Source organism: Panthera uncia, chromosome A2 (genome assembly GCF_023721935.1).
Source record: "Panthera uncia isolate 11264 chromosome A2, Puncia_PCG_1.0, whole genome shotgun sequence".
Classification (NCBI taxonomy): Eukaryota; Metazoa; Chordata; class Mammalia; order Carnivora; family Felidae; genus Panthera; species Panthera uncia.
This window is the reverse complement of record NC_064816.1, coordinates 148683117-148698790: the sequence shown is the minus strand read 5'-3', so window position 1 is coordinate 148698790 and position 15674 is coordinate 148683117. Positions and strand designations below refer to the sequence as shown.

General features: G+C 53.2%; 1 protein-coding gene across 1 annotated transcript in view; it reads right to left on the bottom strand.

Annotated features, from left to right (window-relative positions):
• Window positions 1–1546: 1546 nt before the first annotated feature.
• Window positions 1547–15674, bottom strand: part of CLEC2L (C-type lectin domain family 2 member L) — a 15373-nt gene continuing 1245 nt past the window's right edge. Inside the window, exons 4-8 of the mRNA XM_049642302.1 lie at window positions 15542–15670; window positions 6984–7058; window positions 4639–4805; window positions 3593–3693; window positions 1547–1664 (exon numbers count right to left, since the gene is read on the bottom strand). Of these exons, the coding sequence (XP_049498259.1) occupies window positions 1553–1664; window positions 3593–3693; window positions 4639–4805; window positions 6984–7058; window positions 15542–15670 (584 nt within the window). The 3' untranslated portion in view covers window positions 1547–1552. The remainder of the gene's footprint in view (window positions 1665–3592; window positions 3694–4638; window positions 4806–6983; window positions 7059–15541; window positions 15671–15674) is intronic.

Here is a 15674-nt window from a genome sequence, read left to right as displayed (position 1 = left end):
GCAGCCGACCGTTGCCTGGGTGCTCGGCCCCGCAACACGTTTCCCCACCGGGGCTGAGAAGGTGCCGGGCTTCCTGCCACCCCGCCCAGGCGCCACCACTGCCCTGAATCCCTATCACCTCTTAATAGTACGCTTGGGTTCCTCACTGGCTTCCCACTAAAAACAAAATGTGAACTCTCAAAATGCCCATATTTTACTAGATACCTGGAAAGCACGCAGAAAGTTCAACACCACCAAGTTGACAGATTTGTCTGAAAATGGACAGTAGAAGGGCTGAGCAGAACACAGCAGGACCTGGTTTCGCTCTGAGCTATTTTTTGAAAATGGGCCAGGACCCACATTCACATGGGCCACTCCCTGGCAGGCCACCCCTCTCAGCCAGCCCAGGGCCCTGAGAGGACGCCAGGGAGGCCGGGGAGGCCGGGCTCCACTGTGTGTGCTGGGGGCTGGGCGCCCTTGGAGCCCCTGCAGGCCCAGGGGAACTGCCAGGCCCCTGCTTCCTCCCCAGGCAGACCAAGGGGGACAGGAAGGGGCCTCAGGACCTTCCCAACCTCTTACCCGCCCAACACGAACGTCATCTTTTCTGCACGGCTAATCCTCCCGCTCATGTCACCCCCCTCCTCCGCTAAGGCAGGATAAGCCATCCCTCAACTGTGTTCCAGAATGTTCTGGTGCTTCCCAAGCTGTTGCCTCTGCTCTCTGCGTGCTCCTTGGGGGATAAAGCTGTTGCTCCCCATGCCCGGCGTGGTGTCCGGCACGCGGTAGGTGTGATGTGAATAGAAGTTTGTCATACTGAGTGGAATAGTAATGAAGGAGCCAGATGGATACCCCCCTCCGACAGCTAAGAATAACTCGGTAGCTTAGCAAAATTAAAGGGTGCCCTGAGGCCACAGAATGTGCTTTTCGTCCTCGGTTCCCACACGCTGCCACCTGCCACACCAGATCAAGTGCATCTTGGTGGTGCCTTCCCGCAGACAGGAACCCAACAACATGTCCCTCTGCTCCTCCCCCAAGCCGTGGCCCTGGAACAAACAGCGGCAGATTTCTCTGGACGCCAGTCATCTCTTTATTCCATCAGTGACCAACACCACAGCACCACAGACGCGGCAGGGGCCTGCCTGAGAGCCCCAGGCGAGGCAAACAGGGCGGATGCAGGGGGCCCGGTAAGGGGAAGGCCTCCCTCCCTGCCTCCCCAGCACCCCGGAGAAATGACTGTAATGCACTCTGTGACGGTGTCGGAGGAAGTATTCCAGGCCTGGGCCAGGGGGGGATTTGTTGGGGTGGCTAAGGGTGGACTCTGAACTTGAGAAGGGACCGTGTGCAGACGTGTGCGTGCATGCGTGCGTGTGCATGTGTGTGTGTGTGTTTGGGGAACGCCTACACTACTGAGCATGTGGGATTTGACGGCTGAACCACAGGACCTGCCTGGGGCCAAGGAAGCCAGGAACCAGGGCTGTGGGACCTGAATGGGGGCCGGAGCGCAGGCCACCCTCCTCACTGCTTCGCCTTGGAGAGCAGCCTGGGGCGGGCAGGTCTCGGTGCCTGACCCACCTCATGTGTAGGCCATCTTGCTGCACACCCAGGGCCGGGTCATAAGACACTCCGTCGACACCAGCCTGGTGGGCTCCACGAAGACGCACTCTCCCAGGCCCGAGATCGGGAATCTGGGGCCAGAAGACAAGAGAGCAGGCAATTAGAACCTGGCACGCACAGCCTGTCGCTGCATGGCCCCGGAGGCCCTGTGACCTGTCCCTTCCCTCCGGAGCCACCTTCTAGTGCTTTGGGCCCCAAAAGAACTTTCTCGTGCAGCCTCTCATTGTTTCCCTACTGTGTCTACCACGGCTCCAGGCACACTGGGGATGTCCGCAGACATCTCCTAAACACAACTGCACTTTCCTGTCCTTCCAGAGTTAGCTCACTCATCCGTCCCATGAGCCAGTATCCAGTTCAGGACCACCCTCTGCCCCCTGCTCCCCAAAGCACCTGCCTACACCATGGGCACCGCCTGTCACAGCTCATGGGGACTGTGTCTGTCCCCGCCAGCCCCCCAGGCAGTCAGCTCCTGAAGAGCGGGCTCCATGCCTCCCTCATCTTGGCTCCCCTACAGCACACGGTGTCCAGCACAAGAAGAGCCCAGCAGAGATGAGCTGAATTAAACTAGCTCACAGGGGTGGACCTGATTAACCCCAGCGTTTGATATCCAGGCTGTGTTGCCCACAAATTCACTGACATCATCGGTGGACGTGGGGGTTGGGGGTCCTTTCTACCTAAAATCATTCCTGTGAATTTCAGTATTGCTTCTTAACCTCATTGGTCACCCTGATCTGAGTTCCCTGCCAAGGCTGCAGCCAGGGTCTCACAAGAGAGGACACCGGAATGACCTCAAGTGAGAGTGCCAGGCAGGACCACCTCGGTGCCAGAGAAACGTGGCCTAAAGGCCCTTTGGTTGACAGGTGGTCAGCACACTGGGAACCCCAGCCTCCAGGGCTCTCCCAGCTTCTGAGAACAGGAAGCTTCCAGATGAGGGGAGAAAGGGGCAGAAAATGCAAGACTTCTCAGCAGCTGTAAGGATAGGCCTGGGGTGAAGGCAGGAAACAGAGAGAAAAAGGAAGAGACAATGAGGACAAAGAGGGGTGCAGAATGAAGGGTAAGGGAGCCCATGGGAACGGAGGGAAGGAGCTGATGAGCTCCTCGCCCCCTATAGGCTACCAGCGACTGATGCAGCCCCCAGCCAGTTTCGAATGGGAAGGCCATGGTGGAGCGCTGGGGGCCAGTCCTCCCGCCTCTCCTGCCTTGGGGTCCCTCCTGCATCATCATCACCATCATCAGGTGAGCAGCTTGCACCTGGTCTCTCGGGTCTGGACTAGAAGCTGAGGTTCTTATTCCCCTGTACGCACTCCCCTGTGTTTCCCCAAGCCTGGACTGCCCCCCACCACTATCATCACCCCCCACTGCCACAGACATACACCCCCCACCGCCCACGACCACTGCCACCGGCACCCCACAAACCAGTCCCTGAGAAGGCACACCTGCCACCCCATCACACACTCCCATCCACACCACTTGGGTCGCACGAGGGACACCACCACTGCACACGCCCCCAGCACCCTCAGGAGATGTTTTCTCTAAGACCATGCGCACAGCGCGCAGGGCTCGGAGCCCCCCTCTTCCATGATAACAATGTTTAAGCAGCACAGCTGCCCGGAACGGAGGCCCCATCTCCGGCAGCTGTGGTCACGTGGCTAAGTTCTGGCCAATGCAGAGGAACATCCGGGGCCTGTCTTCCCCTTCCTCGGAGCCACCCTGAGCCACGCAGACCGGCCGCTACACGGACGGGGAGCCCCAAGATGGAAAAAGCCTGGCGGCGGAAAGCCCCGATGGCTACATTACAGCAGAGCCGCCAAAGCAGGCTGCACGGGAGAGGACAGGGAAGTAAAGCCGTTATCGTTTTCTCTGTCACACACCGCTGAACCCGGAGGTTAGTAGCTCTAGCTGGCCCAGACCCGGGGGGCTCTCTCTGGGGGGTTGTGTCCAGGGAGCTAGGCCTTCCCCAGTCTAAGCTCAGGGGCCAGAAGATGAAGCCTCAGCTCACGTGTCCGGGTCAAACGGGTCCCCGTTGACCCAGTGGAATTCGTCCCCCACTCTGCGCAGGCCAATCCAGGGCTCCCTCCGCGTGAACTTGAACATAAACTCCTGTACCAAGGAAAGAGGGAAACCTGAGTCATATGAGGTCTCCTGACTGTTCAGACATGCCAAGACTAATCTCGGCTGAGAAGGCCGGCTCTCAGGACGTACAGACACTGAAAGGGGGTCCCTCACTGCATCCCGAAAGTAAGGAGCTGGGGTCACAGAGTGCCCTGCGCTCCCACTGACCTCCGTCCCAGCACTGGCCTGCACTAGCCTTGGGGCCCGGAGCGTGCCTGCTGAACCGGGAAGCCTGGAACAAAGTTCATCTTCTGAGGTCAGATTCTTCGGGGCACCTGGGTGGCTCAGTTGGTTAAGTGTCAACTTTAGCTCAGGTCATAATTTTGCAGTTTGTGAGTTCGAGCCCTGCTTCGGGCTCTGTGCTGACAGCTCAGAGCCTGGAGGCTGCTTCAGATTCTGTCTGTCTCTCTCTCTGTCTCTGCCCCTCCCCTGCCTGTGCTCCCTCTCTCCCTTTCTCTGTCTCTCAAAAATAAACATTAAAAAATATATTTTTTTTAAAAAAGAAGTGATTGTTAGATTATCCGCTATTTTGGATTGCCACGCCACTGTTACCCTCAAAATGCAAAACGGACCACAGACTCACTAATTGCATTTCTGTCACATTTATACTGATAAAACTGTTGTGGGCGTTAAGTGAGAGCTCATGCCCTGATGTGGACTCGTAGAAGATGCCAGCGTGTTCTTCATCCACAAGTGCCCTGGTAACTTGTAATTCTCACACTTGGCAAAACTGAGTTGAGCTCGGCAAACCGGCCTTGGATTGAAACCATCGGCCTTCGCGACAGCCCCAGAAACGGGAGCCACTTGGGCTCCCGCCCCGTGGGGCCCACCAGCACACCCCAGGCTGGGTGCTTTCTGGAAACATGCCATGGGGGACACCACATCCCAGGAGTGTGGTCCTCCCCGAAGGTCCCCCCCTGGCCCAGGGCTCACCAGCTCCTTCTGGCTCTGAATCACAGCCAGCACAGCATCGTGAGTATGGCAGTGCTGCCTGCCCGTGTTCCAGTCTCTCGGCTCCTCAGAAAAGAAGTAGCATTTCCTTCCGTAGAGCAGCCAGTCCTCTGGGCAGGGCGCTTCGCACTTGATACAGCCCTTGGAAGCTGCCGGGAAGACGGAGAGGACTCAGTGTCCGCCAGCACGCCTGGCCCCTGCCTGGGCCTGAAGGATCCCCAAATCACCCCCCACCCCGCCTGACTTGGGTGCCCTCCAGTGATGACTCAGGTGGCTGTCTTCCCATGTGAGTGGCTCTCGCAGTGCCTGGCAGGTAATAGGTTGGTGACTAAATAAACGGTAAGGGAGATCTGGGAGGCTGGCAAGGCCACAACCGCCAGGGGAGGTGACAGCAGATTAGCCCCTGGGTTAAGATCTCATCTCTCTCTCTCAACTCCTGGAGGCTCGGAACCCCAGAAGCAGAATTAGGAAAGACCTAGAGGCCACATGCGCTCTCTCCCCGGCCAGGGCGGGAACCATCAACCCCATCTCATTGGCTGTGCCCTCGGTAGCTAACAATTCAACCTGTTTCACTGCTGAACTGCTGCCAGGTTCTTTTTCAGTGTTGAGCCCCAACCTGCCTTCCTAAGACCTAGACCTCCAGGTCTAGGTTCTGCCCCTGGAGTGACCCAGAGCAAGCCCAGCCCGTCTTCTGCCGCCTACTTGAAGAAGGATGCCAGACTCCGCTCATCCAGGTTTCCATAATTCCTTGCGAAAGATGCTCTCTGCACCCTTCTCCATCCCGTCTGGCTCACTGTGGTATGTCCGCATGGTCACCAAAAGGCTGCCACCAGGACAGACAGAGGCGGCCCCACCCCCAGCAACAGTGCCATACTGCCTTCCAGTTGCTATGGGCTTTCCTGCCTGCAGACAGCTTCAATGAAAAGAATCAGTGGGTATGTGCATACGTGCGCTTTCCTAGGCCGGCAGAACATACGCTTGGATCGTTTTCATATGATCTGTTTCCAAGCCAGGTCTCCCCTGTGTCCTGAACTCGTATAAATCACTTTGTAAGTCCATATGGATATCTTATTTTCATTTCTTCCACCTTTATCTCATTCACATGGGCTCATCTGAGTTTTGAAAGACACACTTTAATCCTGATTTTTTTTTCCATCTGTCTTCTAAGCATCCTTCCTCTGTCATCCTAAACATCCTTGTAACACCTACAAATTCCATAAGCATATTTTTGTTTGTGTTCGTACGAGCGATTGATTAAAATGTAGACCAGGACAAAGCCAAGAACAGGCCTGTGGTTCTCCAGCCCCTAAGGATCTATAGCCACACCGACACCAATTAAATAATCGACACTCTGGCTTATCTGCTCAGTGCACTGCGATCACTTGGGAGTATTGACCATGGTGAGGCCACTTTCAACTGCCTTTCCACAAGGATCTCCAAAGAGACTCTGTTGTGCTTTAGTAAAATCACAACGTGCTATGTCTTTGCATGGCTCTGACCTCCCCAACCCAGCACTGGGACACCCAGTACCAGGAAACCAATTTAATTTGTAGTGATTATTCTAGGTTGAGCTGGCACCAGTGGTCACCATATTCTTTTCTAAACACTCACAAATCCCCTGATTATCACGCATGCCCGAAGGTGAGGATTTAGCAGGAGCCGATGTTGTCATTGGACTTTTCTCCCATTTTAAGGTGCCTGCCTCTGGTCTTAGGGTGCTTCTCAAAGATTAAAGCCAGAGGCACTGAAATCACTTTGCAGACTCTTCAGAACCCACGACATACTTAGACTTGAATCCATTCAAAGCAGCCAGATCTCCTGGTCATATAGCCTCACCTGTTCTTAGTTGCAATTTCCTCCTTTTTATTCCTTTCTTCCTTCCTCCCTTCCTTCTTTCTTTTTGTCCTCAGCATTTAGGGGGACTGACACACAGCAGGGCTCAATAAATGTTCACTAAATGAATGAACGTGATCTTTAAAGGCCCTCATCCCCCAGCCATCTCCTTCAAGAAGCAGGGTCTGCCTAACTCACCCCAAGCTGGTTTGTGTTCTTGAAGCACGTACGGAACAGTCCCTAAGTAACATCGCTCCTTCCCCGCATGGCTTAGTAAAGGGGACATGTGGAGTCAATGTGTGACTATATTATTTTTGGCTACACTCTCATCTGGAAACAGCACTCTGTTTTCTGTGCTTTGTTCCCCACAGAATACGTAGTATGTCTGGAACCTTTCTTTACCTAATTAGACTTTACCTAATTTGACAAGGGGTGTATATGGATATAGGCGTCTCTGTATACACTTGCATAAATGCTCTGACATGCATGCTCACCCAAGATGCTCATCACCACCAGGATAGCGAACAGAAGGACTGCGATGGCCCCCAGCAGGAGACGTGTGGTGGTGTCTGAGAAGAAAAGAAAGCGGTTCAATACCCGGCCACCCACCCCACCGCCAATCCCCATCGCCAGCCCCAAGTCCTCATAGTGAGAAAATCTGGCCTGAGCCCGGCAATCTGTGTTTTTTGTGTTTTTTTGTTTTTGTTTTTGAGAGAGAGAGAGAGCATGAGAGAGGGAGGGGCAGAGGGAGAGGGAGAGAGAGAATCCAAAGCAGGCTCAGCATGGAGCCCAATGCAGGGTTCGCACTCATGAACCAATGAGATCATGACCTGAGCTGACATCAAGAGGCTGATGCTTGACTGACTGAGCCACCCAGGCGCCCCGTCAATCTGTTTTAGCAAGCCCTCCGCGTGATTCAGATGCATGCTGAAGTCTGAGAGCCTGTGTGCTGGAACACAGTTCTGAATCTGTGACACTGCCCTCTCCCGGCTTAAAAGCCCTCCTTCCAAGGCTCTGCACTTGACCGTCTTCTGTGGTTGTTAGGCTTTCCAGTCCTCACCTCCTGCTGCTTCTCTGCCTGGTCCCCGGTTTTGGCCACATGGTCTCCCTGAAACAACCCAACCCGTCCTCACAGCCCTGGGGCTGGGTCTCTGCCCTCAGAGCTCTCCTCCTCCACTGCTGCCTCTGGAAATCCTGCCCATGTCTATACCTGGCATCCTCTTCACAATACCTCTGCCTTCTCCCCTTTTAATTATTTTTTCTATCACTGAAAATTTTTATTTTATCTTTAAGGGAAGAACCCTTTGAGACTTTAGACAGCCTATTAAAGTTCTTCTTACTGTCAGAACATAGACATCACATAAAAGTTGCCATTTTAACCACGAAGTGTACAATGAATGGCGTTAATTACATCCATGATGTTGGGCAACTACCCCCACTGTCTTTTTAGTTTTACAAATAAACTTTCTCGTCACCCAAACAGAAACTCCATTCTGATTAAGCATTCATTCCCTGCTCCCACCTCCCCCTGCCAGCCCCTGATAATCTCAAAATCTTTCTGTCTCCACAAATTTGCCTAGCCTAGATATTTCATATAAGTGGAATCATACAATATTTGTCTTCTTGTGTCTGACTTATTTCACTTCAAGGTCCATCCACGTTGCAGCATGTGCCAGAATGTCATTCCTTTTTATGGCTGCGTAATATCCCGTTGTGCAAATACATATATATGTTATATGTGTATATACGGTTGTTGTTATTTACCCATTCATCTGTTGATCGACACTTGGTGGGGGGGGCATGAACATCCAACCCATAACAATGTTCTTGAAGTAGCATCCCCCCAAACCCTTCTGAGCTTCTCTAATCTAATTTTGCCTTCTAAGCCCCCCTGCCACCCTGGAATCTCCCTTTACCAGCAGCCTGAGGATCTCTCTGCCTCCCTCAGGTACTGGCTCTCCAGCACTTTCTGTCCCACGCCTTCTTTTTTCTTGGTTTACTCCCTTGTTTGGGTGGAGCACATCTTCTAATAGAGAAAGGACAGAGCAGGACCACCACACCACACAACCACCAGCGGTAAACCATCGCACCGTGTCCTATGGTGAATGCTCCCCCCCGGAGCTGTGAAGTCAGAGGCCTGAGTGCTGCAGGTTGGACAGAATTCTCCTGCAGAATGTTGAAGACGTTAATTAACGGTCTTCTAGCTCCAGTGTTGCTCTCGAAGAGTCTAGAGCCATTCTCACCCATGGTCCTTTTCATATCAATTGCTTTCCACGGGTGCTGGCTGGCTCAGTTGGAAGAGCATGCCCCTCTTGATCTTGGGCTCGTGAGCCAGAGCCCTACATTGGGTGTCGAGATCACTTCAATAAATAAACATACTTAAAAAAAGAATAGTATCAATTGCTATCCGCCCCCTGCCGGAAGCTTTTAGGATCTTTTCTTTATCCCTCGGTCTTCTAAAATTTCATCATGCATGCCATGTCCTAGTTTGGGTCCATTTGCGTCCACTAAAGTAGGCAATCAATGGGCCCTTTCCATCTGGAAGCTCGTGTCCTTTGGTTTCAGGAAATTTTCTTTAATTATATCATCAATGGTTTCCTCTTGTCCATTTTCTCTGTCCTCTTTCTGGAAGTCATATTCTTCAGATGTTGGACCACCTGAATTGGTCCTCTGAGTTTTTTTTCTTTTTTCCCCCCTTATCAACTATCTTTTTGCCCTTTTTGCTCTATTTCCTAGGAGATTTTTCTCAACTTTATCTTCCTGCTCTCCTGACTTTTCCATTTCTGCAAGTATTTTTAATTTTCAGGGTGGTTTTTTTGTTTTGCTATGGTCTGCTCCTGTTCTCTGAAGACCCATTCTCAAAGCATCCTGTTTTTAATGGTGCCATATTTGCTCTGATCTCTTTGAGGATATTGCTAATAGTTTTTTGGAGGGGGAGAAAAAGAGGAGAGGTGGACAGAAAGCTTAGTTCTCCTTGGATTGTCTGGGTTTCTTCCAAATTGCTTTTTTTTCCTGTTCATTTGCTTTGGTCTCTAGTTTCCAAGTCAGAGTTTCCTCGGATGTCTGGAATTCCTTGGTTATTTGTTCCTGATTAATGCAGGAGGAAAGAGTCCACTGGGGCCTCTGAAGCTGGGAAAAAGCTTATTAACTGTGGGGTCCCAGCGGAGTGACCAGGTGGGGCTCTCTGAATGCCCCAGGTTTTTCCTCTTGGGTGGGCCAGAATTCCCAGAGAAGTCTCTTCTGTTTCCCTCCCAGGCAGAGAGGCCGGGAGACCATGCTAAGTATTCAGTATGTAAATGTCCGCTTACCTGCTTGCTCCCAAATGTACTGCTGTCTCAAGACCCTCCCTAAGACAGCCTCAGACTCCTGCCAGCGCTGGGAAGATGCTGGACAGCTGGCAAAGAGGCTCTGGGGAACTAAATCATTTCTAAAATGTTCGACTGGCTCTCCCGTTTCAGCTCCATCTTCCCTCGCTGCCGTGATGACCGGTGTCCCCATCTCCATACTCTGGGGTTCCTGCATGTGACTCAGGCCATTCCTCTGCTTGTCCAGCCGGTGGAATCAGCTGGCATTCATCATTGACCCCTAGCTCCCAGTTGTGTTGCTATTGTCTTCTCTCCTCCTCTCATCGTCCTTCTGGCCTTTTAAAAATCCCTTTACCAATGTGTTAGTGGGCTTCTGGAAGGAAAGAGGATAAATGTGTGCATTCAGTTTGCCATCTTTACCTACGGGTGCAGCCGGCATTCTGGAATCCTCCCTATGAGCAAGTTCTCTGCTGGCAAGTGGCCAGGAGCCTAGGGGCAAGCGGCTGCAGGTGAGAGCAGAGACTCACGTGTGCCCTCCGGGACTGGGCTCTTTCTGCACCTTCTCTGTTGTCCTCAACGGCAGCTTGTCGTAGGGCTGATCCCCCCTGAGCTGCCTGGTAACTGCCTGTGGCAAGTGCCCTGTATGTATCCTTCCTCTCCCTTCTCTACTCGCCCGTCTCGGCCGATACACGCTGGCACCATAATGCTTTGTGCACTGAAGATAAGAGCATAGCATCTTAAACCACTTTGGTAGGTTCAAATCCCAGCTCTGCCGCTTTCTAGATGATTTAGTACCTTCGCGGCAAAGTTACTTAGCTTCTATTTTTACTTCATTTTCTCCGCCTTTAAAATGAGGTCATAGTAGTATCTGCCCCCTAAAATTTTGTGAGAAATCATTATTCAGTGCTTAGCAGGTGTCTGGCTTAGAAAGCTCTACTTCAATGTTAGCAATCACCATGGTGATGACGACGATGATGATGATGAGCCCACAGGCTCCTTTAGGGAAAAGCCCGTGCTTTACTCACCTTTGGATTCCCTACATAGGGTACAGAGCACCCGCCAGTACTCAAAAACCTGGGGGGGGACTTAGCTACACTGAGTGACAATGTCCTTAGTCAGCCTTAAACTCTGCTGAGTTTGTAGGAAAAGCCACATGGATGTACAGCTGCTCTCTGGGGGTGGGGATGTGCACGTGCATCTCCAATATCACAGAACCAGGGAGCCTCTTGGGACTTTCACAGGGATAACTGCTCTGGACGTTGCACTGTGGACAGAAAAGACCCTCTAGGGAGTCCCGACTCCTTGCCCACTACTGCTCTCACAGAGGACGGCTGTGGGGCTGGACAATCCAAAACAATGCTGTATTCGTTTCCTAGGGTTGGGGTGACAAAACACCACAAACCACATGGCTTAAAACTCCGCAAATTTATTTGTCTCGCTTCTGCGGACGAGAAGTCCACGATCAAGGTGCCAGCAGGGACACACTTGCTCCGAAAGCTAGGGGAGTCCTTGCTCTCTTCGCCTGGCTTCTGAGGGTTTGCTGGTGACCTTCCTCACCCCCGGGTCTGCAGCCCTTCATTCCAGGCTCTGCCTTTTTCATCACATGAACCTTCTCCCTGTGTGTCTCTGTCTTCCTGTGACCGTGGTCTTATAAGAACACCAGTCATATTGGATTAGAAACCCACCCACTCCAGAACGGGCAGCCTGGGTGGCTTAGTCAATTGACCGTCGAACTTCAGCTCAGGTCATGATCTCACATTTGTGGGTTCAAGCCCCGCATTGGGCTCTGTGCTGACAGCTCGGAGCCTAGAGCCTGCTTCGGATTCTGCGTCTCCCTCTCTCTCTGCCCCTCCCCTGCTTGTGCTCTCTCTCTGCCCCTCCTCTGCTCACACCATCTCTCTGTCTATCAAAAATAAATAGACGTTGAAAAAAATCTTTAAAAAATACAGTAAAAAAAAAAAAAAACAATTCAAGCCATAACAAATGTCTAACTCAATCATTCCTTCTATGCAATACTCCACAACAGATGGAGTTTGAGGGTGCCGTTTATTTGCGTTTATAAATATATATGAATTAGCCTCATGTTAGAAGGAACCGCTGAAAATCTGGCTCCAACCCAGAAGATGCCCCATCACCCTCACACCCACAGCCCAAAAGAGACTCACCACTGACCTCTCTCTCAGTTGTCAGGGCCACAGTCTGGCAAGCATAGTCTTGACTGTTCAAAACTATCAAATGCAGAGTTTGGTAATTTTTAAAATTTTAAAAGGCTTGGCTAAATGCATGTGTGTGGTTTTGACCAGGAAGTTGTGGGTTTATGTCTAATCAAGAAACTTTCAACATTAAAAATTCAGAATCGGTGAGCTCTGAAAAATCTATAGCCTGTGATGTGCAGAATCGTCCCCTCCCGTACCCCCAGGCTACTCGCTCTTCCCCAATCCCACCCCCGCGGCCAGAAATATCCCCATCTCCTGTCACCCCCAGTCTTTCTAGAACCCAGGCCTCGGCAGCGCGCTGGGTCACCTTTCCTGGCCGCTCCCCGAGGCCAGGGCATGGAAAGAAAGGTTAGCCACAGGGAGAGAAGGGTTGCTCAGGAGAACTTCCGTCTGGCTTTCTATTTATAAAGCTAATTGTTCATCTAAGGAAAGTCGAGAAGTCGTGAGCTCTAATTCTGGTTTAAATTTAAGAAGTCCTCAATTTCACTTAACCTGTGAGGAGGAAAAAAAGGTCCGGGCGCGAGGTAGCAGCGTTGTCTGGAGAGCCTGGGCCAGAGAGCTACACGCATCACAAACACAACTCAGTTCTTCCCGATTAGCCTCATGAAGCCCGAGAACTCTCAGGTCAGAGGCCCTCCTGGCAAGCACACGTTAGCAAACAGCAAACAACTTGTATTCTTGGGCAAGAAGCTTAGCCTGCCCCAGTGGGCTTGCTCATCTGCAAAATAGGTAACAATACTCACCAGCCCCTGAAGGGTGTGTGGGGGGGTATTAAATGGGACAGTGTCGTGAAAGCCTCTGGCCCGGGGTGGGGCACACAGTAGGTGTTTGAGAAATGCCTGGCACTTGGTACCAAAGGAGCACAGCCCTGCCCCGACCGTTCAGCTTGGTCAAGTCAAAAAGTCTCTCACTTGTCTCAAGACAGGTACTGGGCGGGCAGACCCCTCATCCCATCACAGGTGTTTTCTCTGTGTTAGCTGATGGCTCATTCCATGGACTTCAGCGGGGGCAGGAAGCAGACTCAAGGTAGGCAATTGCACTCCCCCGTCACGGGCGCAGGATGCCAAGTCCAGAGAGCTGGTGACAGGAGTCACCTGCACAGCCCACGCCCCTGTGCCTTTGTGTGGCCCTGAGAGGCAGAAAGAGTTATCTAGCTTACTAGAAAAGGAAACTGAGTCAAACAAGTTTGAAAACGGCCAGCCCATGGTGGGGGAAGGATCTGGCTTGGGTTTACCTGACTTTGAGTTCTTTGTACCTCACCAAGCTGCCTCAGCCCCCGTCCTGTGATTTCTGCCCACACAGCAACACCCTGGAGAGACCAGGCCTGGTCCCTGAGTTCCCCTCTTCTGACAGGAGATGGGGGTGCCAAGGGAGCACCCAGCAGACTCTCAGAGCACCGGGGGGCCCTGGACTCGGACCCCAGATACTACAATTCCTGCAGAAAAAGTCCATAGGCCACAGATGCTGGGCCTCCAAGGACCAAGGACATCAAGGGTGGGGCTGCTTCTGGGGCGACCAGGGGGAGAACCAGAGGTGGCATGAGATGAGACGCAGAGCCAGGCAAGGACCGGCAAGACAAGGCTGGACTGCAAGAGACACTAAGTACAGATCAGCGAGCTTCTTCGCGGGTAGAAGAATCCGTGTCCCAAGAGAGCAACCGGGCCTGGGCCTTATTCAGCCTAACCGCAGATGGTCAGCCCAGCCCCGGTTGGGAGCAGAAAGCAGGATGGTCAAAGTCAGGGCCGGAGGTAAAATAGGAACCAGCAAGCCAGAGGCATTGAATGCGGCCACGCCACCCCTGAAGCGGCCCTGACCATCAGGGGGCTGGACTTAGGCTAGGGCAGACCCTGCAGGAATGCCTATGAATGAATGAATGAAGACTCACAGGCAAAAGGAGTGAGCAACTTCCAGACATAACTTGGGCGGGAGGGATGCGGGGATCACAGGCAAATCTGACAATGCCCGACAGAGAAAGCGGTTTGCCCACCTTTTTTCAACTCTACTCTTCCCCGCCTGCAATGGCTCTTCTATTCTGTGACCCAACTTCTTTGCTTCCTTTGTCCCAAATCACCACCCAGGCATCTGACCGTCCCTCCCTCCAGAGTTTGCACAGCCCCTCCCCCACACAGGCAGCCCAGACCCCCAGCCCACCGGCCTCTGGGCCAAGAGCTGATATCACAGCCCCCCCCCCCCCCACCTTCTCGGCAAGGTACCTGCCCTGGCAAGCGCTGGCCAGGTCTCACCCCCGACCACCACCCCGCCTTCCTCACTGACCTGGTCTTGGCCTGACCCCTCTTGATCGCCACCACTTTTCCAAGGGCAAATCCACTGTCTCATTCTATGCTTAACTCTCAACAGTTTCTTCAGAACAAAGTCCAATGCCTGGGTGACCATTCACAGTCTGGACCCTCCAGATCCCTCTCTTCCCATCCCTTCCCCTCCATTCTGTTACTCTGGAGTTCAGTTTGCCATGGGGACAAGCTGGTTCTGGCCACCTGGCCCCTGAACATGTCATTCCTCGAGCCTGGGGCACCCTGCCTTCTCTCCACTCCAAGAAGGCTTCCTTTTCTTTTCTTTCCTTTTCATTTTTATGCTTATTTATTAATTTTTGAGAGAGAGAGAGAGAGAGAGAGAATCCCAAGCAGGCTCTGTGCTGTCACTGCAGAGCTTGATGCTGGGCTCGAACCCACCAACTGTGAGATCATGATCTGAGTCCCTGACAAGAGCCACCCAGGTGCCCCGTAAGTCTTCCTTTTCTAATACTCTGCCCCCAAGGGTTAGGTGACCCAGGCTCTGGGCTTCCCTAGTTAATGCTGCCCAGATTCTCAGCCTTTGGACTGGGGGCATCGGGAATATCCAGAAGTCCAGAGGGCCAGCCCTCTCCCTTGACAAGTCTAGCATCTCCCACACCACACACCCCCTGGGGCCACAAAGTTTCCCCAATGAGCTCATGAACTTGAATTCTATTTTCCACTTGGTTCCTGCCCCCTTGGCTGACCAGGGTCACTCCCTGGGCCCATCTGACTGGAAGAGGAAGGTGGCACGCATGACCTTGCCAGGAAGAGCCTGAGGCATATTCTCCACCTCTCTCCTCCCTATGTGGCCCCGTCACCGCCAGCGCCCCCTCCCCTTCCCACGGCGCAGGGGCACCTTCTCCGGCGTCTCCAGCTTTTGTCACTTTGCCCAAAACATTTCCACCACTACAGATGGAAGCCACCCTCTCAACGTGCACATCAGGTGAGGGCCGGTCAGGAACCGTCCCCCTTCATTCTGGAGGAGATTGGGGCTCAGAGCATGAAACCCGCTCCCAAGGTCAAAGAGTGGGTCAGCTGCCTAGGTAGGGTCAAGGCTGTAACTGTAGTGGTCCTTAGCTACGGTCCTCCCCAACTCCGCCATGTGGCATCTGACTGCCCTGAAATCAATCCTCCCGGCGCTCCCGCCCTCCCTCCGGGAGCTCGGCCAAGGTGACTCTGACCCGCCTCCCGGGTCCCGGGTCCCGGGCCGGGGGACGGAGGGCCGCTCGGCGCTTACCCTCCAAAGCCGCCTTCCAGCTGGTGCTGCCCTCATAGCCCGACCCCGATCGCCGCAGCAGCCCCTCGGGTCCGCGGCCCTCCGCCTCCGCCGGCGAGCGCGGCCTGGGCGCTGCGGGGGCGGGCGCGGGGCG